Genomic DNA, 21,719 nt, shown 5'->3' with positions numbered 1-21,719 from the left:
ATACGTCTCTACAAACAAAATCCAGTGCCCCAACTGTGTGAGAGTGTGTGTGTGTGTGTGTGTGTGGGCACTCTTCTAATCCGCAGACACAGGACTGAGCAGCTGCTGCCACCGGCGCCGCACCACGGGACACAATAATACGCTTTCATTACACTGCAACTACTCTTAAATAAGCCTTTTCATTTTTCATGAGCTCCATTTCCCCCGCCACACAAATATGACTTGGGGGTACCCAAGGGGAAGGAGGTGTGTGTGTGTGTGTGTGTGTGTGTGTGAGTGAGACAGAGAGTGTATCAGGTATACATCACGTTGTGTGGACTATTCTCCACCAAGCAGGTCCCCACTAGGTCAACCCTTTAACCCAAAAGGGAAAACAATGTTAAAGTAGTATTGCGGTTAGGATCAGGATAAGGGTCAGGATCAAGGTCAAGGTCAGGCTGGTGGTTCTTAAGGATGAGGTAAAGGTAGGTCCCCACAAAATTAATTGATGTCTATGGAAAGTCCACACAATGTATTAAAACCCAGCATATGCAATTATATGTAAAATCCCTATAACACAATAAACACACACATGCACACACTTCCTGTACAATTACACTTGACTCAATACTTTACAACCACCTGCCTAACACAGCCAAGGGCTTTTCTCTTCTGAAATGGAGGATGTTAATAGGGCGCTGCCCCTCGTTTGCTGCCATTAGACGTTGAACATCCCTGTGAGGATCTGATGGCAGCCTCTACATCATTAATGAGGTCAGGTGCAGATTTTGATGAATAATTGATGCCACTGTTTGGATGGGATTTATCATTTGAGAGACTCCACTCCTCCAAAGCTCAACGCTGGGGGGCTATATCCCCTTCCACCAAGCACTTGACATTTTGCATGGTCCTTGGGTTCTTAGGGAGATCTTAACCTTTGTAAATAACCATATTCCTATTGTAATATATGCATCATTGGGTATGCATTCATTTGAAGACCCATCAATTTTCATTTCTGATGTGGCCTCCATCCCTTCAGTCAAAAGAAGATGGGCTAATAAGTCCATCTGGTTATTAAAGGAGCTAATTAAGGTGGAGTGGTCCATTAAAGGACGAGGCATGGGCTTCAAATGCTCTGATTATGAGTCCATTACACAAACAGCTGCTGCTGCTGAGTCGGACGGAGCTGGCGTCTGAAAACTAAATGGCACGGATGACCCGTGCCAGAGGAGACTCAGAGAGGCTTCTCATCACAGCTGGGGTTTGTGCGGTAGGCGACGGCAGCTCAACAGTTTTGGTGTTTGGTCAAGATTTAGCCAAAAAAATAATGAATGTATGAATTAATCAATTCCAAAGCTGCATTCCTTAATTATGGTTTCCATGACTTATTTGAACTAAACAGGTAGTGTGACGCTCTGCTGGGAAACCCTGGATGCTGTGATCAGTTACAGACCAAGCCCACCCATTCATGCCAATGGTATTCTGCAATGGCGATGGCCTCTTTTAGAATGATAATGCTCCTAGACACACTGCAAGTCATAATCAGTGCAAGAGGAATGTCATTGTCCACAGTGTAGCTGATGTTTCCTACATAATAACCATGTGCTATGATATGGACACTAGTTATCAACAACAAAATATAATAAAAAAAAAAGTTGTATCTCACAAACTTGACATACAGTTATAGACATGAAATACAGTATATGGACAAAATAGGGATAGTATAGGCACATGAACCTAATTACTAAATTCATGGGTTTCATTCAGTTCCATTGTCACTAAACCTTTATTATGCACCTTTAAAAATATTTATGTATTAATGGTTCTCTCTTAAAAAAAAGTGACTGAATTCAAGTGTTGTACTGTAATAGAACTGTGAATTGTCTTCCCTCCTAAATATTCCACAATCAGCTTTGAGTGGTATAATTGAAAACTGGACACGTATAGAAACCACAGCAACTCGGCCATGAAATGGCAGACTGTGTACAATTACAGAGCAAGATCTCAGGGTCACAAGGTGCACAATTGGTAACACTCTCCTGACTCAGTAACTGCAGAGTAATTTTTCCAGGGGTTGGCCGAGGCCCCTTAGAGCCAGTAAAGACTAATCTTAATGTTTTAAACTTAGTGGACCATTGTGCGCTTTCAACTTTCCTGGACGAGTTTGGGAAAGGCCCTGTTTTGTTCCAGCATGACTGTGCCCTGTGAAATGCCTATAAAGTCATAATGGAATGTCACAGGTGCAATGTACGTAAGTCCCAATACCTTTGTACCATGTAGTATATTAGTCCTATCAGATATTTTCAAGATATCACACCCATCTATTAAATATAATATATCTTCCCTTGCTGAGACAACAGTACTCAAGAAAGAAAAAGGGACAATCAGTGGAGACAAATGCAGAGGACAAAGGCAGGGAATGGCGGAAGAAATACACTGCAGCCTCTGGAACGAAAGCCAATCCGTTTGGCCGCTGTCTCCGGCGAGAGAAGCCAATAGTCCAATCTAATGAAGTGTAATTGGAAACTGACAGAATTCCTCACTTCTGAGGAATGAAACATCCCCCTGTTTCTGACGGAGGAAAAGAAAAGTGGTTAGGGGTGGGGTGGGGGGGTCATCCTGACAGAATGTGGTGGAGGTAGTGGCTAATAAGCAGGAAGAGGGAGGAGGTCTTGTTTTCATGGAACATTTTCCAAAGAAGGAAAACTGCATTCCCAAGCCTTGGGAAGAAGATCCTGAAAATGTGACTTGGGAATAAGTGAAGGCACCAAACATGGGGGACCTTAGGCTCATGTGCAGCTGCTCCTAATTGTCTGTGCAATCAATTAAAGATTTCCTATCTGAGTCGTGTTAAAGCAGTGTCCACCAACATCTGGAAAAATGGCTAGCATCGTTCTCATTTATGGAGGAGAGAGAGGGCCATCTGACCAACACCAATTCACCCAGTGGGGGTTGTGTGCTTACCCAAGTCCATGGCTCTGGAAGTCTTCGTTGGGTAGAGGTCATGTCCCCTCTGAGCCTGCGGCTGCTGGTGAGAAGTGGGATGCCCCGCAGGATCCCTGTCAACTCTGTAGCAACAACAACATCCTAATGGTCTACAGCTGTATACTTGCTTTTCCACAATTCTGATGACTGGAAGACTTCTCTGACCTGTTCTGTAGGTTCTGTTGGGGACGCTTTTCCAACTCCATGTCCAGACCAGAAGGAGGAGGGAAATCTTCTCTGTACATTTCATCAGGCATTTTCGGTCTGCCGTTTGTGGTGTTCAGAGGTCCTGTGAAAAACATCACATTGTTAATCCAATTGAGTTTAGGAACCACAGCAACTCGGCCACAAAATGGCAAACCATTAATTTTGTGCTGACTGATTAACTGCAGAGTTCCAAACCTCCTCTGGCATTAATATCAGAATAAAATCCACCCCAGGTCACTGTCCATGAGGAGTTTGTTCCCATTGTGCCTGCAAAGGTTTCCTCCTATAGTACAAATAAATATTTGTAGATGAATTGGCTCCACAGGTGTGTGTGTGACTTGGTGAATGTGTAAAACTGTCAACAGGTGTGACTGTGAGTGACTTGGTGTGTGAAAAGTGGCCCACAGGTGAGTGTGTGTAACTGTCCACGGGAGTAAGTGCATATGTAAATGGGTAAGTGGGTAGACTGCATGTTCCGCCTTTATTTTTGTAACTCCAGTGGTGTGTATTTATCCAGTGGTGTGTGTGTTTTTGTTTTTTTTTATTCATTTGTTTAAACAGTACTTGGATGCTTTTTCACATAATGTAGCTCCATCAAAACAAAAGCCCTCATTACGGCAAAATAAAATCCAGCTCTGAATAAATGCCACCAAGCTCCCCCACACACCACAATGGCTTAAAAAAATAAATAAAAACATAAAAATACAGAGCGCTAGTTTTGACGGACAACAGACGCTAATCAAAAAACAAAGCCCTTTATTTATATATTTATTTATTTCCCTGAAAAAGCAGCCGCTTTGTGTCGGCACGGCAACTCTCCAGAGAGAGAGCGCGAGAGCGAGAGCGAGCGAGAGACAGAGAAGTGCAGAAGAATAGAGTGAATTTAAAGCAGTTTGTTATCCGTCGGTGCACAATGGCGGCGTATGCAAATACGGCCCACTTAGAATCCATTTCATCAGCCTAATGATTTCAAGGTCAGAGCCTGCCGCGTTAAAAGCCCAGGGAAAAAATGTAACGAGGAGCGCTAGCAGGCCGACGCGCATCCGCTGCGTTTACATGAGCTCGCCGCCCGGCGCTGGGAGCTGTATCACGGCAACAGCAGGGCTAAGGTTGACCACTGCTTCTGTCGCACGAAGAATGAATTCCTTCATTAGAAGCTGTGATCGCTTCTGCGTCTTCTCCTGAAACTCCAGCGCAGACGATGCCTCCTCATACCAGGCGTAACATTAAAGCCTCATTGTTTCTGCACTTGTTGCTGACTGACCATATTCTCCAAATCCAGAATGTAGTCCACCTGTTGCTCTGCATACTTTACTTGCACCTTTTCACCCTGTTCTTTGATCCAAGAGCTGGTAGGCATTTATCTGGGTGGTGGATCATTCTCAACGCTGCAATGCCATTGACATAATCGTCAGAGTGGATCAGACACAGCAGTGTCAATGCTGAACTGACAGTGGTCCACCCATTGTGCAGCAAACGATGAGCTACTGACTCTAACTTTACATCTACAATGTGAACAAAGGAGATGGGTGTGTCTATGAAAGTGGACAATGAGTGGACTGTTCTTTTAAGACAGTACTCACCTGGAACACGTTCATAGATGCTATTGACCACCATCTGAGGCTTGGAAACTTCGTTGGCCTGGCTGTTCTCCATGCGCTGGACAGGAGGGCTCTCTCTGGCTTGGGTCTGACCGCTCTCCTACAACAGATAAAGGAGTTAATTCAAACCTGTATCATATATACACACACACACATCCCTAAGATGAACACTGTAATGCATGAGGTGAGCAATAGGTACTGCCCATGTGTTATGGAGAAAACATATTCATGAAGAAAATGCACTTCTCTTCCTCAGGTATAGGTAAAATGTGGGTGGAGATTGCACACATGAGCAGTTCATGGCATCAGCATTGTTAATTATCTGTACAAAAACTGTAAAAAATTCAGAACGTCTTATTGGTGGTATTCCCTATTACACCCATGAATCCTATGGAAATGCTCGACCACAATGTCATTGTAATGAATAGGGAGCCAGATGATGTCCATCTGATGGCCACTCGTTTAACAAAAGTTGGTGGCAGACTAATTAAGAACGGGTCACAGCTGCCTGGTGCAGAAAATAAAAAAAAATCCAGCTGGTAAATGATTAAAGTGGCGATTGGACACGGTTCCAGCCACTGGCCGGCTGCGGCAGCTCATCCGAGAGCCCTAGCTGAAGCAGATAAGGCTGCAGACACCAGCAGATGAAGACGTGGAGCGCTGGCTGATGTCTATTGATGAGCGTCTGTCTTTGGTAAAGGCAGCTGTCAGCTTTTGGGAGCAGGGGCACACAGCGGGAAAGCTTTCCACTGCCTTTATACTGTCATAGTACTACACACACACACACACATACATACACACACTCTTTATTCACCACTTCACAAAAGCCCAGGCATATAGAGTCAGCTGAATGGACATAAAAGGTATTAGGATATCACCATATCAAAGTCCCTTCCAACATACGCGTGCAGTAATATTGTATTTGGGTACGGGCAAGAGAGAGAGAGAGAGAGAGAGAGAGAGGGTGGGGGCATATCATTAGCAAGGATGATGGCTCTTTGCATATGTCATGTTTTTTCAATTTTTTCTTTCTCTCCCTCTCATTTCCAAGTGCGTACTGGTGTGAAACAAAAGACATTCCCTTGCTACACACAGAGAAACAGAGACAGGGAGAGAGAGTGAGAGTGAGAGAGAAAGAGCGAGAGAAAAATGTGTCATAAAGTAGGTCTTCCTGTCTCAGGCTTCCACTCTGATCAGTGAGCTGACGGAGGAGAGTGCAGTGTCTCAAACAGAGACAGGAAAATGCAACACAGCTCTGAGCAGATGGATACAACAGGAAAACATGGGCCGGGTGAACGACTCCACGCTTCTTTCATGTGTCCGCTTTGAGAACTTTTCTGCTGGTAGAAATCAGAAATGCTGTCGATCTTTCTCGAACTTGGCATCCACTCACACTCTCCTTGGGGCAAGGAGGAATAGCCTCAAAGCTGGGACCCCGAGTTCAAAATTACATACCGAACAGCAGAGCAAACGTGTAGGTCTTGATCATACTTAGCAATCAAGTTTGCTCCCCAAAATGACTCGCGTCTCGAGTCTCAGAGTCTGACAGTTCTAAAATGTGACACTATCTCCAGTCTTGGAAGTTAAGATGCGTCTCTCAAGGCTCAGAAGTAAGAGTCTGAGTCGAGTCAAGAATCTCTGACATGGGAAATCTGCATTCAGGCAAATCTCGGCTGTCTGAGTTTCAGTTCAGACTCCCAAACTTTTTGTCGAAGTAAGACAGACTCCCTCAAACATTCCCTCTGATGTACATCACCATGTCACGCTGACATCAACAAAAGGCAGCACGCTCCACGTCTTAATCAGAGAACAATCGCAGCGGGGGGCCAAGCCCACCAGCGAGGACAAAGGACCAAGGAAGGACCAACAAAAGAGGACTCCAAATGAGACCCCAAAGCCCGGGCTCTTTCTACCACTCCCTTACTGGTCTGCAAGGGGTTGCCCAGGGGTCAGATTCCCTCAGGCTAGCTCAGAGCGTCCTTTCATTAAAACGCCAAACCCGCCTTTTCATCCTTGGAGCCTGTGGTGTAATCTGATTAACTAGCTACGCAAAGAGAGGCCCAGTGTGGAGAGAGGATTAGGGGTCACTTTCAGGGTGTAATCGAAGCCCCTCAATAAAAAAGATGGGGGTCGGGATAAAAAGATCATGGAAAATGAGCAAAGGAAGGAAGGACGTAGGTTCAAGAATCGTACCTAGTTGTCTTGGCCACTGGGGAGATTTAATGATCCAATTAAGGTGTAGTATTGATCCAGGGTTTATAAGTGTATGGAAATGTGTAATGAGTTTCATAATGAGTTTCAATTCTTCAAATTAGAATTTGCTGTACAGGACATTTGGTCAAGTGCAATCCTTGCTCAAAAGTGCCGCTTGGAAGATTTGAATATTTAAACTTCAGAAAGTGGAAGAGGGTTCCAATCTATGCATGAAATGGTGGCCCAAGATGGCCAACTGATGTAGATCTGAACTGCTAGTCTGCCTAGTGATCTTGGACAAACTGGAAGATTTGAACGGAGATCCCACTCCGATCCCAATACTTCTGGGAGCAACATCAGGAGATAGAACTGAATTCATCCCAATCACAAATGTGGCTGCACTTGTTTTTGACATGCATTTACAGACAGAATTCATTATAATGAAAAGTGTAAATGGAGCCATTGTGCTCCCTCGAAGGATGCAATTAGCGGAAGTCAAAATCAAATCAGCTGCTGGACGCATCCTCGAGCTTGGTTTAGAAGAAGCCGTTTAGCGTGTCTCACCTCCCACTCATTCTCTTATCACGCTACTTTGTCTGGGTGATTAATGGCCTATTGATCAGCCTGTCTGCATGCGATTACTAGAGAATGCATCACGGCGGACACATCACCTTCTATCGAGCAGCCATTAGGGCCTGCACCAATCGCCATCCATCTCGGGGTAGATGGGGCGGGGGATAGGCTAATGCCCTCCCATGATGCTGTGCTGTCTGCAGCCACAGTTAGATTCCACAACTCAAGGTGGAGTCAATAATCATTCGTCTTCATTTTAGTTGAGCAGCGACGAAGAGCTGTGTCTGGGCTGATGGACCATTCCCGAACTGACCTTGGATTCAAAGTAAGCTCATAGATTCTAGTTGAACAACATTGTGTAGGCTGATGAGACTCATTTCCAAACTTGAGTAAACCGCATATCTGTCTGGGTAAGGGTCAGAATCCACTTATCATTCTATACATGGCAAGCACAAGCAAGGGAAGTGATTCCAGGCTTGGGGAAAGGCTTGAGAGATGATATTGTGAAGATGTCTCAGGACAATGACGGGGAAAAATGATGAAATGACTGGACACTTAAAGCAATAGTCTTGTCAGGAATATCTGACAAAGTGTCAAAGTACTCGGTGAAATCCTCTATGATTGATGCTATAAAACTCTTGTCATATGTCTTAGAGGCATTAAGGACATTATAATTAAGGTTAGAATATGGGTGTCCACATGTTGTTCTAGGGGGCTAGTGTCCAGCACATTTTGGTCATTTGCATACTTAATCATACTATGTTGTAAAAAGCACAAATTTAAAAAATAATGGCATATTTATCTTAAGCAGTTCTTTTCAAACTAGTTATCCAGACATCCAGACTTGCTCACATCCAACACAGAAAACAAGCAAAGCACAAATAATACATGTCCCCTGAAGACACTTGGAAAACCACTAGGTCAAGGACAACCCACTCCCACAGACACCCACAGCTGACTATTCAGTACTGAGGAAGATTTCTCTCTAGTCAACCATAGTTCTGGATATTTTAGACCATGTGTTTATAAACTTTTTCTTAGTCTTACTCCATTATATGATGAAAAATATTTTGTGACCCCTTAACTCTTAGCTTGAAAAAATGGCTACAATAACATTATACTCAATAGACTGGCACCGCAACTACAACTAACTAAAACATCCATTACGGACTGAAATGTAAACAATCATTTACAAGTAAATGTGTCACTGGTAATTTGAAATAAATCCAACATACGGAAAATGTGCAAGTGAATCCAAGGAGACATATCTATGCTAAATTATTTGATATAAGCCCCATGTTCAAGATGGATTCAATCAGACTCAAGCTCCCAATGTAGGTTTCTAAAATGCAACAAATACAGATTGATCCACACAAATACTTTAGTTTTAACAACGCCAACCAGCAACGCACCCTCAGACAAGTTTTCTGTCACTTGCTGTAGCAATAATGGAAACATGAAATATATGGAAATAATGGGTTTAATGAGGAATGAACATGCACACTCTCTAAAATATGTTTTAAAACATGACCACAATCTGCACAATAAAAATGTATTCTACTCATTATCAAATCAATATTTGATTAAAAAAGAAAAAAAGGTTCTGCTTCTTTTTACAAATGAAATGCAGCAGACCTCACATTTCAAACTGCAAAATTCTGAGCACACATCTACTCAAAATCTTTTGGTGCTCTGCTAGAAGACACAAAAAGACAAGCTTTCATAGGATCTTTGTATTCTCACTGTTGTAACTCATAAAGAACAATGCTAAGCTTTGAATTCCTACTTCTAAGTTGAGTCAATTACCTTGGAAAGCCCTCCATGGAATACCCTTGTTTTAGAAGCTATAGATCTTTGAGGACAAGGATATAAATGATCTCATGGACTGAAGAGGGAAAGAGAAGGAATGCTACCACTACACTGAGCAAAGACAAGGGTTCTCACAGTGGATGATGATGTGGGAACACATGCCTAAACTTACCTGGTCACTAGCAAAAGGTGGCCCCCAATGAACATGCCGAGAGGTCTGCAACAAGAGATCAAACCAAAATGCAGAGAACTTTGCTGGGATCCACTTGGGCAAGTAGGAATTCAACACCAGTGAAAGCCCACTGAAAAAAACCTGCAAATCCTCTAAAGCTTGATATTTGGTGTCCAATACATCTGCAGTAAAATATGTATACTCGACAACCTCACAAACACATTCTATCTGTCACCAGGGGGTTTGCCACAATAAACAGAGGGATTTTAATAGAAAGTCAATGCATAGCATTTGCCTCAAATAAAATAATTTGACCTGTGTCTTCAGGAGGAATAGTAATGGATGGGTCCTAAACAAGACCAAAGTGTGCTATAAAGAGAGGATTATGTAATGTACAATTTACACTCCATATCATCTATTCCACACAGAGCCGTGTACAGAAATAGCTGAGAAAAGGAATGCAGGAGAATCCCAGAAAGAGGGAGAGCATGCAGAGGTTTCAGAACTTTTATTAGACAAACAGAAACATATACAGGAAGGAAGTGCATAAAAGGTGAAATAAGCAATAATAATAACAGAAAAATAAATTTTACACAAATATAAGACAGAAACATGAAATAAATAAAAGTATAAATTAATCTAGAAAAGATTAACAAGTGTTAGACGAAAAACAGAAAGCAGTGAAAGGAAATCAACACAGAAAATATGCTTTGTTCTAAAGATGAGAACTATAATTTGCATTAAAAAGTTTAAATGCGAGCTCAATTTCTCAGGCAACATTCTTAGAAATACAAATTTGCATTATTGTCATTTTCCTTGGATGCAATCAATCAGCCAAGACATGTCCAGCATCCAAAGATGGCTTCTATAGTGTTACAAAGCTAATGTAGCTAAAAACGGATAAACACTAATCTTGTATCAAGATATTTGTCCAATCAGAGATGAGTTTTCATAAAATATTTACAGCTGGACAATGTTAAGGCAAATCTGGGTTTACTTACTTAAAGTTAATAACTATAAAACAGTCCATTTCTTGTTAGCTATATTAGCCTAGTAGCTCCAGAGCAAAACTAAAGAATCTAACTATTAAGACATCAAACATGTCTTGACCGCAGTGGCCTGATATAAGCTATGGCTATTTTAGAATATCCACAAATCTACCTTGACCTGAGTTGTCACAAATATACCCTGCATACTGCATTTATACAAGTAATGCTCCCAGAATTCAAAGACCACCAGAGAGCCTGTTCTGACTATAGTGGTGGTAGCGCTGGATAAGCCCCCAAGGTCCAGGTTCAGAAGCCCTACCTCGGAGAACAGGAGGTGCAAAATGTGGCAGGGCCTGAGTAGGGCCTGCAGGGGCTGGGCCTGACCATACCTGGGAAGGGGGACGCTCCAAAGCCCGTAAGACCACCAGCTGGATGGTTCCTCGCAGGTTGCCTTCCATGGACATGGACCGTCTCAGGGTCTCCATGGCGTCATGGTTGGAGCGGCCAATCAGGGATTCTCCATTGACGGCCACAAGCTGGTCATTTGCTTGCAGGCGTCCATCCTGGTGGGAAGGGGATGGTTCAGAGAAAAACAGATTGAGGAAAACTTGCATTACTACTGTGACTATTACATTCAAAATGTCGCGTTGACCGTTTTATCACAAGCAATGCCACAAACACCTGTGAGCCCAAGAGTAATTTTTAAGACTGTAATAGGTGGTCTCTTCCTCTGCTCCACTGATAAGCATCATGCTAGCCATGGCCAGGATGTTAACTGTGAAATTAGTGCTCTCCTGCAAGCTTGTTTAGCTGAATTGGCAGTCTGGGAAGGTGTACTTCACTTGTCTTAGAGGACACGTGATATCCTTGGTCCTCCAGGTTTGGGAAGTACTCTTTACATTACATTTACATTCATGGCATACTTCAAATGCTCTTATCATGAGGAACTTACATTTTTAATCATGTTATAGACCTAGGCGAATGTAGATTCTTAATGGCATAGCATGGTATAACTGCCAAACAGTAAACCAACCACCCTGGATATATAAGATTTTGTTCCACAGCTCTGAAAACACTGTAGACAGCTTAATTATTCAAATCTACAGCACTAAATACATATGTGGTGGAAGGTTTAGGCATATTCGCCCTTTGAATTCCCACTAGATGTAGACTCCACGCACAAGAACCGAGCGAATTGGATTACGGCCCACAGCTGCAGCCCTCCAAATTGGGCTGCACAAAAGAGATTAGCAGCTTAAAGAGCCATCAGAGCTACCCAAGGTCCAACCCAAGACTCCTCATTGTCTCAGAGACTCTGGACATGCGTGACCTTTAGGTTGGGTCATTAACTAATTACTGCAGCAAGAGTGACCTGCTTATAGCAGGCTTGACTAGGGACTTTTTCGCTTAACCTCACACCCACACCAAGAGTGTTCCAGATGATGTGGAGGATGATGAAGCCATCTCTGGAGATTGGCTCCACCTTCGTTTGGTGCTTCGCCCTAATCAGTTCAGCTTTGAAAGCTTTTGTTAGCATTAATGAGTTTGACAAACCATGTTTTTGACATGGTAATCAGGCTTAAGTGGCAGTGGAATTTTATAGAGGGCATTCCCATACACACCCTGCACCTGCAGGGGTGTGAATACAAAGTCTGCACCTGCATGGCCTCCTCTGAGGGGTCTTTAGCATAAATTCTGGAACACAGCCATTCATACATAAATTTTCTATAACCAATCCATTTCAAAATGGTCAGATTTGACTGAATAGGTTGGATTTTTCATACTTTTCTTGTCTTCTGAAAACACTGGGAGGTAAATCGCACTGGTAGTTAGTGTTCTCCTGCAAGCACGTTGAGCCATGCACTGACATTACATCAACAGAATGTCTACAAAGGTGCAGTTCATGTGAGGATGGGTTTAATGCCTCTCAGGAGACATAGTGTGAAAACGTTTCTGAGCACACACATTGTAAATATTATAACAAACATATATATGTTTATAGCTAACAAGGTCTACATTAAAGACCTGAGGATGGACACTTGTGGACCACTTGTAACATGACATGAACATGATCACAACTCTCTCGGACACACACACACACACACACACAAGTAGGCATCAATCAATAAAATATGTACCTTACAAAAAAGCCTGTGCAAGCTAGCAGTTGTTACAATATAATAACATTGTTACTAAAGCTACTAGCACTTCACAGTGGTAATTTCCTTTTTCATTCCCTACGCCTCTCATCTGTTATTTTCCACTGGTAGCGTCTCATTATCTCTCTCCCTTTGTGTTGATCTCCGCATCTCTCCCCCTCCTTCAGGTGTGAACGGCCACCAAGGCCGGGAAGAAGCGAATAAAAGTGAGGGCGATAAGGCTGAAAGAGCGCAGCTGGATAAAAGGCAGAGCCTTTGAAAGACTTCTCCCTCGTGCTCTCTCCGAGTGCGGAGCGGTGCTGAGGCCCGGGGTTCATTCTTCGCTCCAGCTGCTGGCCCACGCCAGATTAGCTGCTGATAGGGGACAGTGGGGCTGCCCTTATCTCCGCCCAGACACTAGACCTTCTCTAGTCTTTTATACTGAGCTGAGGAGGGATGGTTTATGGTTCAAAACAACACACTACCGCACGGAAACTGTAAATAGTGGTTTGAGTCCTTGGGTGGGTAACTACACCATTCTACACAGATAAGAGTCCATGGGCATGAATCCTGATAGAAAGGCCCTCTGGACTTACATTATTAATCTGAATGCATGGCTCGGGTTTTCAGTAGATATCTTAGGCCCCACTCTCTAAGGTGGAGATTAAGAATAAACACTGATTTGGGAGTGGTGTCATGTTTACGCCCAAAACAGTGGTTTCTGAAAATGCTGACGTCACACAGCGTGCCTGCTTGTGGCTGAAATTCAAATAGCTCCTCACGCCCTATATAGTGAAGTACATAATATATAAAGCTCCTATGCATACAAGTAGACAGCACTAGATTTCAAATTTCCACATATAAATAATGGTGTATCTGAAATATATAATATACTACTTAGATCTAGATGCAGTAATTTAATGACTTGCATAGTGCCCTACATAGGGAGTATGGAATTATTTGGGATTAAACCTGTGTTTTTCTCACGATTTGTGGTGTTTTGATGTCTCCCAGATACTATGGCCCCCTACTGGACTGACATGGTAATGCACAAATATTCGTATTCTTCTGAATAGGGATGTTTTCTAAAATGCAGAGAGGAAAATCTGATTCCACTGATTGAGTACCCGCTCCACTGGTCAGTTCCATCAGTGACGTATTGGTCAGCTACACTTCAGGAACGTTGAGATACTTCACTGATTTAAGATCTAACTCTCTTACCTTGTAAGCAGCCCCTCCGTGAATGATGGACTTGATGAAGATGCCCAGGTCCTCTCCGGTCTCTCTGGACTTGTTGCCCTTCAGGCTGACCCCAAGGCCGGCCGAGCCCGAGTCGTTCAGAGGGATCTCATAGGTCAGCTTCTCTCGGCCATCCTCGGACATCAATGGTGCCGGTGGCTCTCCCTTCTGAGGACAGAGAAGCAGAGGTTAGTTCAAAACTTGAGGTGACATTTTTGACTAAAACCTATATAATTAACATTTATATTATTTCATAATTATATAGATTTTGTGATTGATGCTTGCATACTGCTTTTTGATTGGTTGTACTGTTGCCACATAACTACCAACTGTTTACCCAGTTTATTTCTTTTTAAGAATGAATGATGTGCAAAATTTTAGGTACATTCCTTAATGCCTTGATGATACAAATATACTAGTGAAATCCAAACATCTATATGATCTACAGCAGTAGTCACTTGATGACCTCCTAGCAACCACCTGGAATCAAAGCAACCACTGGTATCACTATAGCAATCACCTGGCACAGTTTAGCAATTAAATGAAATACATAAAAACCACAAATAAACACTCTAGTGACACAAATGGCTAACTGGGTGTCTAACTAGAGTGTTTATTTGTTGTTTGTAGTGTACAAACCGGATTCCAAAAATGTTGGGACACTAAACAAATTGTGAATAAAAACTGAATGCAATAATGTGGAGATGGCAAATGTCAATTCAGATGCCTGCATCACTGATGGTATGGGGTTGCATGAGTGCTTGTGGCATGGGCAGCTTGCATGTCTGGAAAGGCACAATTAATGCAGAGAATTACGTTCAGGTTCTAGAACTACATATGCTCCAACGTTTTTAGGATTTGTTGACGCCATGAAATTTTGAAACAACATATTTGTCCCTTAAAATGATACATTCTCTCAGTTTAAACTTTTGATCTGTGATTTGTGTTCTATTCTGAATAAAATATTAGATGTTGGCGCCTCCACATCATTGCATTCAGTTTTTATTCACAATTTATTTAGTGTCCCAACTTTTTTGGAATCCGGTTTGTATATAAAACTACCAAGAGACAGCATAGCAGATATATATATATATATATATATATATATATATATATATATATATATATATATCACTTAGCAACACCTTAGCAACCACCTGGGACAATGTAGTAACCGCTTAAAGTACCATAACAAAAAGAAAACTTTATTAACCATCTGATATACCACAGCAACCACTAGAACCACTATAAACACTGCAATTAACTTAGAAACAATATAGCGACAACCTGGGACACTTTTGTAAACGCCTGGAACCTTACAGCAAAATTGCCTCCTCCTGGAATTCCCTAGCAACACCTTACTGTATGTGATTTCTAAAACAACCATATGGAATACATTATTAACTACTAAAAATAACATTGCAACCACTTAGCGACAACATATTAACCCTAGCCACAACAGCACACCACTAGCCCTAGCCACACCTTGGAGCATTTTCATCAGGAAATGCATGTTTCCCGTTATTATTTTCTCTACAGCAGCATTCTAATAACTTTCCATAAACAGATTCCACTCGTTGTAAATGTGTCTGTGAGGAAATTGCTTCACAAGAAGGAAAACAGTGACTGAACGCTATAATTGACAAAAGCTGTGCACAATTTCAATTATCCACACACTGCAAATCCTTGAAAGCTGATGTTTATTGATTACTGTGGAACGTCTGGGCTAATATTCTTTTCCCACCACAGCCCTCGCTGCATTTTCTCCAGTTTTCCGTTCTGTGGTAAATGCACCACAAATTCAGGCAGAGTCTGTATTTTAGCATCGGACAGATCAGATCAGGTCAGATTAGATCAGATCCAGACGCCAAGAACTGGGCAAAGCATCAGAACGGTTGGTTACAGGGGCTAGCATTGATCTGATGGACCCAACCACCCAGACCCTGAGGACCTCCTGGCACCTTGTGGAATCCGTTGTGGAGTCAGTTTGCACAACACTGAGTACCAATGCTATACCAGTATGCCACCTGTCTCCTGAGAACGTATGCATGGGTTATACAGGGCTCCTTGTGATGGGGGTGGTAGTCTATGGTAGTGCAAACAGGCCAGAGGAATCCCAGGGCAACCAAATTACTCCACAAAAATACAAGTCCGTGGGTAAGACTCCCAACCCTAGGTTGTCTTTAAAATGTATTTTACTTTAGAAAAGAGGGCCTGGCAATTACCCTAAATCAGATGTCAACACAAAAGCCATGACAAAGGAAAACGAGGGATAAAGGAGGACAATGAGAAGGAAAATGTATAGAATGAAAACATAAGCTGTAGGTAAAAGGCTGGAAAAGCGAGGTGAAAGGACAAAGTGCGGTGGAAATAGGGGGATTAACGAAGGGAGAGTGAGTGGATGAACGAGGAAAGGAGGAAAAGGGCAAAGGGGAGGGGGTGGGAGGGGTTTACTCCACTGGAACATGAAAGGAAGTGCAAGATCATGAGAGCGTGCCATTTCAAAAGGAAACATAATAACCTTTTTAAGGGCCTCATTTAGGAAGGAGGTTGGTGGGAAGTGGTGAAGGTGGGGGGGAGTGTTTAAGGCTAATAGCCCATCCCTTTCTCTTTCTCTCTCTCTCTCTCCATTCTTCCATCAATTTTTTCATCCAGTTTGAATGCCTCTCTCTCTCTCTCTCTCGCTCTCTTTCGTGAGCAAAAACGACCCAATCCACCGATCCATAAGAGGGAGATTTGGTTCGCAGAGGGGGAAAAAGGCGGAGGCGGGGGTTAAGGAAATGACAGAATATGGCGGAGATGAAAGAGGAAAAAGTGAAATTCCCATTATCGAACAGAAAGAGGAAAAAAAAAAAACCCCGGCCAGTCTAGAGCGGTTTGTAACCAGGGAAACGGCCAGTAATGAGAGCAACCCATTTTGTTGATACATTTGCTTAAAAAAAAGAGAGAAGGGAAAGTAAAGAGTGAAAATTAGAAAATGAGGAAAAAATGAAATGCCTGCAAATCCTAATAAAAGCTGGCTTTGATCCCTATCTTCCATTTGCAAAAAAAAAAAAAAAAGAAAGCAAACGACGTGAAAGGTATTAGAGGAATTAACTGCCACCTCGCTGGTCACCTACCGCTAAGCCAGACGTCCATTTACATCCCGCTTTGGCAGACACTGTAGAAACCTCAGAAACCTTGGAAAAAGGCGATTTCTTGCCTACGTCCAAGTGCTAGTCGTGCACTTACGAAAGCACAGACTCCTCACTGTTAAAGAAGCAACTGCAAACCTGAGGCCTGGGAGGTCCCTTGGGAGCACTAGACTCTTTAAAGTTTATCATCCTCGCTGCCAAACTCCCCTCTTATCTTGACAAGTGTCAAAGCCGGTGCTGAGCCAAGGGAAGGGATTAACTGTCAGTGTGTGTGAGGAGTTGGACAGTCGGACTTTAGCTGAAGACCCTAAGACATCGGTGAGTGGGGCGTACTTAAATCAACCTGAGGAGGCCAATGAGGACTTAAATCATGTCAGCTGTTTAGGTGAATACAGAGACATCTCCTTCTATTACTGGGTGAGGACTGTTCAGAGCGGCTGGTTTCAGCAGCGGTTCCTTTAAATGGCAATGAGCCGCTCGCTGTTCGCCCAGACCCCAAGCGACCATCAGTTTTTTAAAAAATCGTTTTTAATCTGTTCCCTGTTTTTACTCTACTCTTATAGCTTTGCTTTGCTGTGTTTAAACTCGTATTTGCGTACTCACATAAACGGGTCTCCAGCACTGCGATTGGACAGACTCAGACGAGGGGGCGGAGCAAATCTAAATCCCCTGACCTTGACGTCAGAAGCTTTTTTAAATTCATAATGAACTGATCGTGAACAAAGTTAAGTTCATTTTTTGAAAATACATTTGTACTAATTAATATTAATGCTTCATATTTTAGATTTAGTTTGTAGAGTTATAAACCATCCATATACTTAAATAGCTCAGAATTACACACTAATGTAGACTTTTATATGCTGTGTGATGCTTTTTTGGCTAAAAAGGCTTATGATGTACAACCCTTTGTAAATATATTACTTGTGAATAAATATAAATTATTATTAGTATTAGTAGTTGTAGTAGTAGTAGTAAAAAGCACATACCTGACATAAAACTAGTAAATTAATTATTTTTCCTTTATTATGAATTATGTGTTTGCATATTTAAAAGTTATAATACATTTATATGTTATTTAATATGTTAATGAATGATTTATATCTCTAAACACTTCATTGGTTAAAATGGGCTTTAAAAGAAATTCCAGATCATTGAGGAACGTCCCCTCACAGAAAGAGAGAGAAGAATGGAGGAAGAGAAAGAAGAGACTGAAGAGAACAAAGAGAGGCAGGAAGGGGATATAAAGGAGATCTGTTTGTTAGAACACAACACAAGGAACAAGACGAGTGTTGTCCATTCCAAGCAAACTCTCCAGCACCCCACTGAGATCCGGAGTGAGCAGAATGGACACGAGAAGAGGCCAGCGCTGCCCCGAGGCATCGGCCTGAGCGACCGCATCACTCACAGCACACAACAGAGGAACTGTTGGTGAATGGGCCAGAGAACTCCGTCCTGACCCGTGTGTTCTTCCCCCTTAAAAAACGAGGGCCATTCCCGGTGGTCCTGTCAACACTTCTGGCAGAGGTCACACAGGGAGATATCTCCAGGGTCAGCTGACTCGGATAACGGCTTAAAGCCAAAAGGAGAAGGAGTGGAAGACAGGAAGGTGGTGGCATGGAAGAGGACGCTGGGTAACCTCATGTATCGCTAGTGTTGGTTCTAGGTTCTATCACCAAAATCAAACTCTAATTTAGTTCTATAAGTTTCTATCCATCAGTTTTATAAGGTTCTATCATTCAGCCAATCAGCACTTCTAACAGCCAAAAGACAACCAATCAGGTTTGATTATTTGTCATGTGACCACATGGCTTAGTGACTACCGCAGGAGCTGTATATTGTTTGTGAAAACATTTGCAATGACTTGTGACTATTGATTTATTAATAATTATTAACTTAAATGTATCAATTACATGATATGCCTAAGCTTATACAGTTATTAACTGTAAACTGTGAAACATGGAAACAGGTTGCTGAAACATTGCTCAGCCTCTTCCCGTTCTTTAAAAAGTCTTAACTTTTATAAATATTGTGTCTGAGAAGCAATAAGAGCCTTCCGGATAGTTAGGTTACATAGTAAATATTAATATAGCAGTGTATTAGCATATATTTAAATCAATGGGCCCTGAAAAACAACATAAATATTAATTTCATTCATTCATTCCACATTTTTCTTTCTCCCAAAAGACACCAAATTAATATCTACTTTGCTTTATTAGAGTCAACATTTCTGATATAAAACCAAACCCAGTGGAGCATTTGTACTGAGCTGCTACACTGACTTGGGCCGTTTATTACAATCAGTGGATGCTGTCTAACCTTAAAGAAATGTAAAATATTTATATATTTATGAAAATGTATAACAAACTTTTAATGCATTACTGAACAAGAAAAATATAATTTGCCCTAAAACAAGGGATGTCATAAATAAAAATCTAAAATTGAATTTTATAGTACATATAAACAATCTGTTACAACAATATTTTCAAGTTTTAAAACAAATTACTAATAAACTGTACATATTCCTTTAAAGTCCTTGTTCTTTTCATGTATTTTGTCGAAAGTGATTTCTTAGGATTCTTAGGAATTGGTTCTGCGTTTCACCTGTTAGGGTTGAAAAATCTCATTTACAAATGTGATAGGATTTTGATATCTTATATTTTCAATGCAATTTGGGTGTCTGTTATTTTCATGTTTGAACGAGACCTGTTCCACGTGTCAGTTGGGGAATTTTAGGAAAGTCCTTATCGGGAGGAATGTCCAGTTGGCAGCCATCATTCCAAAGCCTCTGGACTGCTAGTTCAACTCAAAGACCAGGCTCTGATTACTGTGATCAGAGTGAGGCCTGTAGGTCCAATAGTTGGATGCTTTTGGTTGCAGAGATTGACCAAAAAAATTAAAGGTTATATGGGAAATTGTCTCTAATTCTGCTCCCACAGAGTGGTCCGATAAGATAGGCAGGGCTCATACACTGGCCGGTAAGTGGGAGCAATGTAGTGGAAGGTCCACACGCATTACTGAATACTGCTTTTCATACCGCCGGCCTTGCCCCGAGTGGACCATTAGGCTATCATTCACGAATGCATCCTTGAAGACAAAGGGACGGATAAGAACCTTGCACAAAAGGCGAGAGGAAACTTGAAAGACTCTCCCCTGACCATGACTCCACTGAAATGGGCAGGAAAAATCTTTACACATCCTTCAGTGTCTCTGTCTGTTTATGAGTAGGACTGTAGGCTCAAGGACACAGATGTCATGAGCCCTTTCCTGTGGGACCTTCTGGACTCTGGGGTGTGCCACCTCTGGGCCATGTGCAGACTGACCTCTGTAGCCCTCACATTCACAGAGGACCTTGTGTCCACATGGACTGCCCACTGTTCCAGGAGAGCTTTTAAGGACAAAACATGGACAGCAGCAAAAACTGGAATGGATGAAAGGCAAATTTGCGCAAGGAATTCTTTCCGGCCAAACTGAAAAGACCTGCTAAGGAATATGCAGTGCCATATGTTTGGACTTAAAATGAATAATTGCTAAAGTTTCTGAACAATGGTACGTATCCTGGACATCAAATCTAAAAGGCTGCACGTTTGCCATCAGCTACAGTTGTTAAGTAACTGCATAGGAAGACTGGAAGACTTGCATATGTCTTGCAAGAATAAGATCTCCAGCAAGTCTGAAAGAATATCCAGATGTTCTTGGACCTAAAATATGGTCACTTCATGTCCAAAAGGTCCTACACAACCCCTTGTGAACATGAAAAGAACTAGACCTCTGCTTAACAAGCCTGGGGTCACCCTACTCAATACCAAGCCTGGGCTAGATGGGTCTAAAACACCTGAACATTGGGTTGCAGATTAGAGGAGCTGTCTTATCCGGACAGACTCAACGCCATCCAGTTCCTTCAAGATGAATTTTAGTGGTGTCTGAGATCCAAGACTTGTCCTCCAATGTTAGCACCTTCTCTCAACTATGCCCTTATTGCTGAATACAATCAAATCCTCACAGAAATGTTTGACAACATAACGTAAATCCTTTTTAGAAGAATAGACCTGGTTGCTGCTACAAAAAAATACAAACTGCCTATTGTTACCTTCATTTTCTCATAGAATGATCAGTTCTGGACACTTTGGTCATTTGATTTTGTTTTGTAAGAAATGTCTTTGTTTTATAGTTTCAAAAACTGACCATAAAATCAAATAAATACAGAAACTGTACAAAAAATCATATATTTTCATATCTAAAATACAGCCAGTGTAAAGCTGTAAATCGAACAGACATGAACCTGCAAAGCCATATGACTGAGCCTTTACTGTAATAGCAGCAAAAATATTTTATCTAATTTCTGTTATTTGATTTTATGTCCAGTTCATGAAAATGTAAAATGGAGCCATTTTTCGTTTTTTCCACCAACAACAACAAAACCAAAAATGGGAAACGTACATTGTTTCCACTTTTCAATAATGACCAAGGGAACATCAACCATTTTGACCTTCTTCAGGACCCTGTAGTTAGAGACATGCATTTCAAACCAAGGCCACGGAGGGCTCTATAAATATTGGAAATGATAGGGGCCAGAAATACATATCTGAACAGCTTACAAAAGGATGAGTAATGGATAAGCCTCTGAAGCAGGTAGAACGCACTAAGGCCATTCAGCATTATCCTGATCTCTCACTGTCAGTGTGTGTGTGAGAGTGTGTGTG

At 41.9% G+C, this 21,719-nt stretch overlaps 1 protein-coding gene across 1 annotated transcript in view; it reads right to left on the bottom strand.

The window, feature by feature from the left end:
- pard3ba (par-3 family cell polarity regulator beta a) overlaps positions 1 to 21,719 on the bottom strand; it is a 138,507-nt gene that overhangs the window by 58,986 nt on the left and 57,802 nt on the right. Inside the window, exons 11-15 of the mRNA XM_066661722.1 lie at positions 13,868 to 14,053; positions 10,898 to 11,071; positions 4,755 to 4,872; positions 3,130 to 3,253; positions 2,944 to 3,047 (exon numbers count right to left, since the gene is read on the bottom strand). Of these exons, the coding sequence (XP_066517819.1) occupies positions 2,944 to 3,047; positions 3,130 to 3,253; positions 4,755 to 4,872; positions 10,898 to 11,071; positions 13,868 to 14,053 (706 nt within the window). The remainder of the gene's footprint in view (positions 1 to 2,943; positions 3,048 to 3,129; positions 3,254 to 4,754; positions 4,873 to 10,897; positions 11,072 to 13,867; positions 14,054 to 21,719) is intronic.

The sequence above is a fragment of the Hoplias malabaricus genome, chromosome 2, assembly GCF_029633855.1.
Source record: "Hoplias malabaricus isolate fHopMal1 chromosome 2, fHopMal1.hap1, whole genome shotgun sequence".
Taxonomy (NCBI): Eukaryota; Metazoa; Chordata; class Actinopteri; order Characiformes; family Erythrinidae; genus Hoplias; species Hoplias malabaricus.
Note: the sequence above shows the minus strand (reverse complement) of the source record. Positions and strands in the feature narration are given on the sequence as shown.